The 12,343-nt window shown below is 29.6% G+C and overlaps 1 protein-coding gene, 1 non-coding gene and 1 pseudogene across 2 annotated transcripts; 2 read left to right on the forward strand and 1 right to left on the reverse strand.

Moving 5' to 3' along the window:
- The first annotated feature begins 56 nt into the window (after positions 1-56).
- Positions 57-3,195, forward strand: LOC149892266 (uncharacterized; annotated as a pseudogene).
- Positions 3,196-4,319: 1,124 nt separating this feature from the next.
- Positions 4,320-5,546, reverse strand: LOC149892267 (uncharacterized). The gene has a single exon (XM_090077282.1). It carries the CDS (start codon positions 5,377-5,379, stop codon positions 4,375-4,377), a length of 1,005 nt encoding a protein of 334 aa, XP_089933408.1. The 5' UTR covers positions 5,380-5,546; the 3' UTR covers positions 4,320-4,374.
- Positions 5,547-11,510: 5,964 nt separating this feature from the next.
- Positions 11,511-11,584, forward strand: Trnai-aau (transfer RNA isoleucine (anticodon AAU)). The gene has a single exon. It is a non-coding gene; the product is annotated as a tRNA-Ile (tRNA).
- Positions 11,585-12,343: the final 759 nt, after the last annotated feature.

The raw sequence follows: 12,343 nt of genomic DNA on the forward strand, positions 1-12,343 counted from the left end.
ATTAAGATAACAATAAAAATAATTAAATCCACCGCCCTCACAGTATCTATGCTTGAGTGATAAATCTTTGAAAATGGTTTGCTCGAATTTCAGAAGCCGATTCTCCAATTTGTTTTCAGTAACTGAAAATAATTTGAGCTTGTACAACAAAATTAAAATTGTTGTAGATAAATTTAAATCGTTAAAAAAAAACAATAAAAGAAGAGATATATATAAGCTGATGCTCTTTAAACCGCCTATTTCGGAAACTAGTTGTGAATTATGTATATCAAGTGAAAAAAATAAAACGAAGGGTAAAAAAAGAAAGTTGAACCAACAAACCTCGAAAAACTGTTTTAAAAAATTGAAACTTGCTTCATCTGGTTGTATAAATAAGTTCAAATCTGCTAATGTTCGTATTAGTAATATGAAAAAAAAATTTACATCTAACGACCCTAAAAGGACATATAAACTATTACATGCAAGTAATAAAGCAAAGATTCATCAATTAAAAAAGAAACAAAATAAGGAAATAAAAGAATTAAAAGATTTTTATAATAAAGTCATTAAAAATCTTAATAAAAGAGTTAAATTTTTGTTAGTTAAGCTTGAAAAAAGTGACAATAAAGTTGCACTCCTTCATGAGAAAAAAAGAATTACATGCAAAAAATTGTATTATGTAAACAAGAAGTTTAGCATGGTAGTAAATAAACATGAAAATTTGTCTTCTAACAGTTTAAATAATCCTGAAAAGGATACAGACTTTCCTGACACTAGAGTATTAAGCAAAGAAAATAAAGATTTTAATTTAAGTTCTCTTTTCCATGATCGCAGAATAATAACATTTCAAAACGGAAGGTATTCTAATGATATAAGAGAAGTTATTATGGAGTTAGTTTCTTTGAATGTCAGCATGAACAAATTTAATGAAGTTATCACAATTGTTTTAAAAAAACTAGCAAAGATAGATATAGAGAAGCTTCCCTCAATTGGTACAAAATCTCGATTTATGACTGAGGCTTTAGCACTTGCTCAACTTCAAGTTGCAGAAGAAATGATAAACACTGTAGAAATTAATTCGGGCAATTGTCTTCACAGTGACGGTACCACTAAACATCATAGACATTTTCAAAATTTCCAAGTTACTACCACAAATGGAAGTACTTTATCTTTTGAATTATGTGAAATGGCTGGCAGTGATGCAGATTGTACTATTAATGCGTTAACCAAAACATTAGATGATATATGTGACATTTTAGAAAGTAGCAGCAAGGAAAACGATTTTTCTAACCTTGTATGTTCTTTTAAAACTACCATGTCTGATCTTGGGCCAGTTAATCCACTGTTTAATTTAACGCTTAAAGATATGAGGAAAAAGTTACTGCCTAAAGTTATAAAGAACTGGGAAGGTTTAAAAAAAGGCGAGCAAGCAGATTTCATTGAAATGTCTAATTTTTTTTGTAAATTGCATTTATTATCTAACTTTGCAACAGAAACTGATAAAACAATTAACTCATTCAAAAAGTTAGTTTTAAGTACTAGTTATGAAAATATTTTTGCATTCAATACTGCTGAATCAGGTGCCACTAGATTAATAAGAACTGCATGTAAAGCTTTTCATGTAAGGGGAAGTGATGAAGCTGGAGTTGCTGGGTATTTTAATGCATTTCTTGCTGGTAAAGGACAAAATAAGTGTATGCTTGCACCCTTTGTTGGTAACAGATTTAATATATTATATTATAATGCTGCAGCTTTGTATTTTCATTCAAAAGATATTTTAGAGTTTCTTCAAAATTGGCCAAATCAAAATAATCTTTTACTTGCAGTTAAAGAAGATAGCAACAAATTATATTTAGCAGAAGTGCGGGCTCTTGGAATAATTGATAAAATAATTACAGGTCCACTTTGGCGGATAATTGAATCACAAAAGAGTATTCTTGATATGAATCCATTTTTGTTAACCCTAAAAATGAAACTTTCAGATTTGTGTAAAAATGCATCATCGATTATGATCTCGAAAACACCTATATTCAGTCCAAGTGATGTTAATATTCATAAAGATATTTTGTATGATAAATTATTTGAAGAGACTAATGACACTGATTTAAATATTTTAACACAGCAGACATTAGAAGTAATTTGTCATTCTTTGTTAGTTGTTCTGGAAAGACAATCTGCTGATCAACTTCCTGGAGGTAAATATTGGCATCCTTCTGATAATATAAGTAAGGCTGCAGAGAATGTTCCAACAACAAACAAAGCATCAGAAAGTGACTTTGCGGTGTTGGATCTTTTAATTCGTACAAAGCGAAATGCCAAAATACAAACTATACAAGCTTATACTATGTGGTATAAAAACAAAACACTAGACTGGTTGGATAAAAAGACTTTAGATGAGCGTGACTCATTGCTAAAAAAAGCTTCAACAAACTTTAATAAAATGAAAGATAAATACAAACAACGTCATTTAGAATTAAAGTTTGAAATGAGTGAAAGGTTGTCTGAAAAGCATAAAGCTAAAAAAACAGCTGAAGACAAAGTCTTCTTAAAAAAAGCTAAATCGGTTAATGAGTTGTTAAAATTGAAGACGAAGGTGTGGTTGACCTCAAAAGAAGCAGATGATGAATATGTTTTGTTAGTTGACACATTTAAAAGCAAAAAAATATTAAGAGCACAGTTGGATTTTTATAGGTATGTTATGGAAGTTAAATGTGAACCTAATATTTTTACAAAACTAAAATGCATGGTAGTAAGCGAAAAGACTTAACAAACTATGAGTTGTTCAGTAATTTACAATCAGTTATTAGAACAAGGACTTTTCCAGAGCCCATTGAGAGAAGAGTTATTCTTATTGAAAGAAAAGAACGAGATATTTTGATTGCAAAAGAGAAAGAAGAGTTAAGTGAAAAATTAAAGAATGCAAGACTGTCTCAATTAGCAAATCAACAAAAAGCAAACATCTTGGCTGTCATTCTAAATGATGTTAATTATCTTGTTGGGAAATTTATTCAACATAAAATAATGAAAATCGACACTAAAAAATACTTTTGGTGTACAGGTGAAGTTCTTCGAGTAAACAAGTCAACTCCTAACTTAAAAAAAACTTTGTTTGATGTGGTCTATGAGACTGAGGAAAATCAAGTATGGACTTTTCCATTGCTTGTTGACCTTGAAAAAGGAAAGGTTATACTTTTGTAAAAAGCCTATTTTACAATTTATTTGAAATAATTACTAGTTATATATATTATTAGTAATATTTTATTAGAAATGTGTAATGTGTCTATGACTATATTAATGTATATATATTTTTCTGCTATATATATTTTTTCTGTATATATATTTTTTCTAAAGATTAGTTGTGAACTGAAAGTTGTTCTATTTGTATATTGTTTAATGATAACAGATAGATTATTGCCTAAAGTCGTTGCGTAAAATTTTTACGCTAAAAAAAAATGTTAAAAAAAACTAAAATAAAAAAACGCGTTTTTTTGTCTAAAAAAATGTCAAATTAGGTAGTATAAAAATGCAAACTTCTTGACAACCAGAAGTGCTACAAAGTTGGTTAAACCCATTTTAAAACAAGATTAACATTTTAAATGCAATAAAATTAAAATTAACATTTTAGCTTAATTGTATTACGAGATCATAAAATGGACTGAAGTGCCTAATAAAGGGCATATTTGAAACAAATTTGCCTTCTAAAAAAAAATCAAAAACTTTCAGGTGGCTTTATTTCTGTAAGAAGATAAAATTTAAACACATTTTTAACATAAACTGATGAAGCTATCATAGAAGGACACAAAACACACAAAAAGTGAATTTTAAAAAAAATGTCAAATCAGCCCTTTTAAAAAACACTGATTCAATTATAATTGTGATTTATTTTATAGAATATTCTGTTTTTATGGATGGTTTCACTGTTGCAGAATCGTAGTATGATTTTGTAACAGATTTTTGTAATGGTTGTGAAACCAGTGATAAAAACACGCGAATATTTAAAGTTGATTTACGCGCAGAAGCAATTACAGAAAGTGGATACTGACGTAGTTTCATTAAAATCCTATAAATATAGCTTTAGCGGTTTTTTTTTTTTAAACTTATTTGAAGCATTTTAAAAAGTAAAAATTGAAGGAGAGACTTTTGTAGAGTAGTTTTGGTAAAACTGCAGTTAAGCGGCGTAAAATAATTTAATATTTTTGCTTTTAGCGCTCTCGCTCGCAGAGGCTAAAAGTTCTTAAATAATTATAAAAACCAAAGTAGATAAATTTCAAAGTAGTTATTTTTTAAATACCTTTTTTTATTAGAATTATAGAATATAGGATACTACAATTATTGTTCTTGCTAATATATTTTTAAAAAATATGTGGCTATGAAAATAGCCGTTTTATTTATCAATTACAGAGGATACTGACGAGACACACAAGATAGAAATGCCGAAAATATAGGAAAATCTTTAAATGTTTGACGCCAGATAAATTCATGAAGATGTGATGTAAACAAGTCTTCACGCGTACCAAACTGCTGTCGAAGTTTACGCTTGACACGCATCCAAAGGTTTTCGACGTTTTGTGTATGAACATCGCTATCAAGGGGATTAACAAAATTGCGTTCATGCACGACAACTGAATGAGAATATATCCCATCTTGGAGGTTATCTAAACCAGCATAAGAAGCCCAGCCATCGGAAACAATATGACTTCCTGGCAAAATAAACCTTTCTATAAGGTTTTTGAGAGTTTGTGCATTCCGATCTGGAACTTCAACTAAGAAGCACTTGCGTGACTCTCTCTCGATTCCACCAAATACCCAATGACTTGGGCGCCACTGCCCCCGATGATATTTACGGTGAAAGAATTTAGATTCGTCAATTTCGACTACAATTGGTGTCCCGTCAGCATTAATACCCCCTATAATTGTTGGATTTGTTTCCAGGTAAACTTCGCAGACATCTCGGCAAAAGTTTCCCCAATCACCTAATGTATGGCTAGCGTCATTCATACAGGCTTCATGTTGTATATCGCTCTGTGACATATTGCGACTCCAGCCATAAATATAACAAATCAACTTTTGAAGTGTCAACCTACTTTGACTGAAGAAGGATCCCTCTCTTACACTTCGCCGCTGTTTGCAACCTTTACAATACCACCGGTAACCATCTGTGGCATCTTGATATGCGTTTAGCCCAAACTGACGTTGGCACGTATCACAGTACATACTATTTTTTATCAATCTGCGCTTTGCTAACCACTGTAAAGCAGATAATGGGTGTTTAATAGAGTAACCAAGCTCCATTAAACACCAATTTTCTTGCAACACACGTGGTTCAGCCAGGATTTCATCTTCAGCAACAATAGTTGTTGGAGCACTTGGTCTCCCACGACCAACACGTTGCATAGCCATCTAAACGAAGATTTACCATGTTAACTAAGAATAACTATTTACTTAATATAAACGATTTATTCAGTGCAGAATCAATTAATAAAATTAATTTTTGTATATATAAATATAATACGTATATAATATATAAGTAATAGAAATGAGAAAATAAGAAAATTTAACAGTGACTATTACTTTTACTTATCTTTTGTATGAGGCTTTTCTTTTCTTTTCTTTTCTTTTCTTTTTATACATTTCGAATTTTTCCATATTTCGAATGTGGTTTTCTTTCACGTTTCGTAAAGTTACTTTCAGATAAATTTTTTTCATTTTCACCATCGCAGAGTTTAATCAAGCGAAAATTTAAAATTATTTTACGCCGCTTAACTGCAGTTTTACCATATTTTCTTGAAGATTCAACAGTTTACTTAGAATACATTTGGGGAAATATTTGTCAAAAAAATATGTTATTAATTATATATTTATATGTTAAGTAATTAAAGTTTTTGTATTTATTAGACTTTAATGTTTCTGCTTTTCATACATTTGTTGCCTTATGTACAGTTTAGACCAAGCCTATGCAATATATTAGATATATCTATATTTCTGGTAAATATTTTTTGTTGTTGTTGCCATAATGTACATTAATTTGTTGGATATAAGCAAAAAAAATGTTGGATGTTATAACAATAGTTGGATATTATTATATTCTCAATAAAATAATGGTGTCTATATCGGTAATATGGCAATATTATGGATATATACCTATATATTTTTTCTAATTAGGTTTGTTTCCTATATTTTAACATTTTACAATTTTTAGTAGTTAATGCTGTAAAATTAGCAGTTTAACAAAAATAAAGACAGAAAATTCAGCATCACATATAAAAGAATTTATGAAGGAATGTCAAGCAGCTTTAGCTGGAAATATATCTTTGGCTCGTGCTTTCAATTTATCTTCATCAAGCTCTCATTTTCAAACTGATTTCTTAGAAGAAATATCAGAAGTAGTGAGAGTAATATTTCAAAGTGTTCTCACAATGATTCCCTAATGATAGCTTTAAGTTCAAGGAGTCATTCTCATTTTGATTCCTCAGAAGAAACTGATCCTTTTGAAAGTTCAAGCTCAGAAAATGAAGATACATGTTTAATTAAGCAAACTGTGCATGAACTTTTATCAGTTCTTACCAAATGGGTAGTAAAATACAAACTCCAAAGAGAGTATTTTGATAAGTTGTTAAACTTGAAACAAATTAGTGGTTGTTTTCATCAAGAAGACATTCCAAAAGATTCTCACACTTTACTGCGTATGCCTCGTAATGTAGACATTGATAAATGTAATTGACAGTATGTTTACCTTGGATTATGAAAGGGTATTTTATCAATTTTTCAAAGAAGCACTAAAGAAGTTAGGTCTGTTGAAGTGGGCATAAATATGACACCTTACCTGTACATAAATCATAAATTTTGGCTAATGGAATTTGGCAGCGTGGAATTTCTATTAATGACATTGAATTGCCATTTCGTGTTCTCTCATTTCTTTGTGATGCACCTGCACAAACATTTATTAAATGTGTAGCGGGACACACTGCAAATTTTGGTTGTGAAAGATGCTCAATAAAGGCAACACCAGAAAATCATAGAATAGTTTGTTTAAAAACTGGTAGAAAATTGAGAACTGATATAGTTTTGTAAAGGATGTTATCCAAATCACAAACTATTTGATAGTCCTCTTTTTCAGTTAAATAGAATTTACATCATTAAAGATTTGCACTTGAAGTGACATTTGAACAGGCTACCTCAATAAATGAGTTAGTAAAATTTAAAAACACCTTTAGGACAATAAAAGAAAAGTTTAAGTGAAAATTTGATCCTAATGGAACTGTGTGTAAGGATGCAAAAGTGCATTGTTATACAATTTTAGACTCGAAATGATGATGATGAAAGAAATACAATCAAAAATTCACCTTATGTATGGTAACCAAGCGCCAAACAAGCAATATACTGACCATCTGTCATCAACACATGACTTACCTCTGATTTTGTTGACAGTTATATTGTCATTAGTTGAATGGAAGATTCCTGAAAAACAGTTTAAGACTTATTTGAGTGAAAGGTTAAAGCAAGGAATGAAATGAGCACTTTCTACCAAGAGACTGATCAATTTATGCATTTTCTTTTATTTGCCGTTTTTTAAATTTAGATATGTATATACCTTTATATATATATATATATATATATATATATATATATATATATATATATATATATATATATATATATATATATATATATATATATATATATATTGAAGTAAAATTTTTGAAGAAATATAGCTACATTAATTTTTTGGCTTAGAGAAAATAAAGAAAAGTAGAATTTTGTTATAAATATATTGTAGTAGATAATGAAAGGAACATTAATGTTCCTTTATTATGATAATTTACTTTCTTTATTATGATATAAGTTGTACGTTGAAAATGATTATTTTAAACGAACAAGTTATTCTAATAAATTAAAATGATTTTAAAAGTTTCTTTTAAAACTTTAGTATAAACACGTGACAGAATTAGTAAAATTCACGTAAAATTTACGTATTTTTGGTTACGCTTAACCCGTCTCGTACACGTGTTTGATCAAGATTTAAGTTCCTAAATGAAACTTCATTTAATACGTGCTTGAAACCTTATGAGACACGTGTTTAAAACCTCAATAAACACGTGTTTGAAACTTCATAAAAGACGTCAAACACCAGTAAAATTTCCGTGAAATCTACGTGTTCTTGGTTTACGCATGGATCGTGACGAATACGTGTTTATAAGGGTTTTAATTCCGAAACTGGAACTAGATGTGCCTACTAGGGTGATTTTAGACAACACATTCAGAACTGACTCATGTAATTTTTCAGAACTTTACTTTAAATGGTTAGAAGAATCAAAATCCAATGGTATAGTTAACGTGGGACTGACATTATTTGCCCTTCTAAGGCCATAATATTGTTTTGTTGCTGGAAAATCTGACACGCCCACAATCTGTGTTTGTATGACCATCAAAATCAAAACTTTATGTTAAAAGCATTAAATGAATTAAAGCCAAAAGATCTGATGGCCTGTATGTTCAATAGAAAATAAACCATGTATCTTTCATGTGTGAGAAATGTCCTGGAAAAGCGAGAATTGAAAAAAGTTAAATGATCTGGTATGGGATTCAGCAAATAAAATAACTTATAAGCAATTGTTGAAGACTGATTGGTATTCCTTAGAAACATTAGTTAAAATTCCTGATGAGTTTCAAGAAGAGTTAAGAGACAAGTTATATAAACTCACAAAACATCATTATGTCAGCAAATCTCGGACATGCTTTTTAAAATAAATAAAAGAAAGTTTGAAGCCAAAGGAATGTCTTATGCAAATTATGGATTTTGCTGAAAATTTTTCATTTATTATACAAGATAAAATTCAGTATAAAGATAGGTAAGTTAAATTTTATACCACAATATTTTAAAAAAGTTTTGATTAAACTATTACTCTACCTATTCTAACCAAGCAGTTTTCAGCCCTTGGAATGATGTTTTTCAAATTTGAGTCAAAATTGATAATTATTAACTGAATAGGTATGTTTTTTCTTATTGCACTTTAGGTTTAATTTGAAAACCCTGTGTTTTCATGAAAAGCTGGCAATAATTCCAATTATTTAGTAACAACAGATATGGATTGGCACCAGTTAGTGAAATTATTGCCACACTACATGAGCCTGAGCTCAAAAACACTAGAGGATTTTACTCCTATCTTATAAAAAAAAAGATGAAATGAATTATCATATATATTTGTTTTCAATTATCAACTACGTTATTATGTATTGTTATTATTAAGGGAACAAGAATTTTTGGAAAAAAGGTTTGTTTTTTTTACATGAATAACAATGCTGAACTAGAATTGGTTTTTATAGCAACTATATAAAACTTTTTAAAACAAACTACAAATAGTTGGTTACATCCCTCGCATAGGCCAGGAGGCCGAATGGAGGGGCACTGGTTTCAAATAACGTTCTTCAACCTTAATTATTGAAAAATAGGGTTATTAAAAAATGCTGCCATTTTTGTCGTGAACATGACAAGTTCATAATGTTTACATTTTTACATAGTTAGGCCTAATGGTCTTATTTGGTGTTAATAATTGATGTAAAGTTTTAAAAAAACTTACAAGCAGTTCCCAAATGGCTTAAAATGAGACTTTTTAGTCGAGCGGACTACATATTATTTAGATATATTTGATTTCTAAATTGTAACAAGCTGCTTATATTTTGCCCGTTTGTTGCAGGCAACAGTAGTTAATCAGAAAACTAACATGTAAGGACCTATTGATGAATAGAAAAATACTACGGTTAACTTCATTTTGCCATTTTTTAGCATTTTTCAGAATTTTTCCAAAGTTGAGGAGGTTATAGTTTTTTTCTAATATGATACAAGTTAATAAAAATAACTATTTTTAAGACAGAAATATTCAGAAAATAGTTCTAGAAAGAATGAGTCATTATGTTGAAAGTTAGAAAAAAGTTATAAGGCTTTAAGATTTTCTTTTTTTACCATTCGAGAAACCGAGGGGGGGGTCACCCAAGAGTGTTTATAAGACTGTAATTTCTTAACTTTCTGCACTTGAAACTCTAAAATTGCCAATTTAACCTATTTACATAATGTAGATAATGATATGTAAAAATCAGGAAAATCAGAGATGGTGCTCCACAGGCCATTGGTTGAAATATAACGATTTGACCCTTAGTTTTTTAGTTTACCCTGAGTTTTGAACTATCGTATAGCGCAGCTAAAATTAAACAATTGAAAAAGTGCAACAATAGAATTATAATTTTGTTTACAGTTTGTGATTAGAAAATAGCCAAGGTCTACGAAGGTAAAGAGAAATTGATTTTTGTTTTTAAAGATAGAAAAACCAAACGTGATAAAATTATTCATTTAGTAACTTTAAAGCTCTACATACATTTACATTATTTAACGGATTCGCATCCCTAATTGCTCTGCTGCTCTTACCACTTAGGCTATTTATAAAACTGATAAAAACTTACCTAAGAACTGTAATTGCTTAAAAGAATCATTTTATTTTCTAATCAAAAACATCAGGCTTCTGTAAAAGTTTTCAGAGTAACTTTAGGTTTAGGGCCTCCAGCAACAATAAAAAAATGCACTCCTCAAACCTTCCCCATTGCAGACCCATCCTAAGATATTAGGCACCCATCGGCTACTACTATTAATGCGCCCCTCTCTTTATGAAAAATACACTCAGGAGAGGGGGGAGGGAAATTAGTGAAATTTTTTCAAACGTTATAAAGCTCGAAGTAAACAAATAAAATTATAAAACATACAAAATTTAATTGCCTCGACTATCCGTTCTAAAGTGATTTCCCCGCAATTTGCATTAAATCATATAATTATATTTGAATAACTGTTGAAATATTCTTATTTTTCTGTATTTCGTTCACTAAAAATACATGTTTTTTTTTAATGCATATTTCTGCGTTCCCGATGAGAATGGATTGAATGCATTACTGCACTTCTGAACAGTATTCATAGAGTACAAATAAACATTTCCTGATGAACCTGAGTATAAAAAGCAGTTTCCTTTTTATTGCTTTTCTTTCGCTAAATGTCTATAAAAAATCATTTTCGTAGCATATCTGCTCTGCGATTTACAGACCATTTTAGATGCACCGAAATCTGGTTTTTGATATCTTGTCCACGTTAGATATGTTCTTGATTAATCTAAAATTTTTCTTTGCTTAATAACCCCCTAAATGCAAAATCATCAAAACTAAATCAGTACATTGTTAGCATCATCTTTATCTGCTCATCCTGTAGTCATGTTTGTGTACATTCTCATTTGATCGTTGAGCTTTATTTTCATGTTGTTGATTTTTTTCTTCCTTTTGTTCGTTTGATGTTGCTTTTTTTTTTTTAAAAAAAAATTTTCCAGAAAAGCTTTTTGCCATGCTTCGTTCTGCTCCTTTAATTTAAAATTGGGCATTCAAAATATTTTATAAAAAATAAATTTAAAATCAGTTTATACTTTATAAATGTTAGTGATTTAGGTATTGTAGATATAATTAATAAAAGATTTATAGTTTTTAAATTCTAAATTCATATAGGCCGGTTAGCTCAGTTGGTTAGAGCGTCGTGCTAATAACGCGAATGTCGTGGGTTCGATCCCCATACTGGCCATGGTACTTCGTTTTGATTTTAAATATGCTAATTGTTTCTAAATTCTAGGTCACCTAAACATTTTACTGAATATCTGGATTTAAAATAATTGGACTGAGTTATTATAGTTAATAGGGTTCAGATTGGAATTACCTCTAATGTGTTTCCGACCCGTGTCCGATGAACGTTATTTTCCCGATTTTAGAGTTCTATTTTAATATTATCTGCTATAGGTTTATTTTTAGCTAAAATCTCTTTTATCGTGAATAAGATTTTTGGAAATAAAACTTTTAATTATATGTAGAAAATCTTAATGTTTGTTTTACAATATTAGTTTTATTAAACGAATTTTGATTCAAAATGTTATAACATTAAAAGTTGTGTTGGTTCTGGGTTTCCAATATTCTTACTTTAGAAAATTGTGTCACTTTGCTTAAGTTGAAGACGTTATACCTTGACAAACCTTGAAGTTTTTCTTGCATATCTGATTTCATAAAGTTTTTACAACATGACCAAAATTATGAATAACATCAATTATTCAATCCGATTCAAACCAATGATTGAGGAGGCCAACAAATGGACACCCAGTACATTTATGTTTTCAAAATTTTTGTATACATTTTATTACACTGTTAATTGGTTTTTTCTATAGAGGGAATGGTTAATTCACTCGTTAATTATGCAAATTATGTTAAACATATTCTTAAGCAAATTACACAATTTTTAAAATTTTTAACCTTCTAATTACAAAGTTGGCTGACTACTTACGAGCCCTAGTAT

The sequence above is a fragment of the Hydra viridissima genome, unplaced genomic scaffold (genome assembly GCF_058129835.1).
Source record: "Hydra viridissima isolate aposymbiotic clone 2 unplaced genomic scaffold, HvirCarnegie_v1 scaffold_2, whole genome shotgun sequence".
NCBI lineage: Eukaryota > Metazoa > Cnidaria > Hydrozoa > Anthoathecata > Hydridae > Hydra > Hydra viridissima.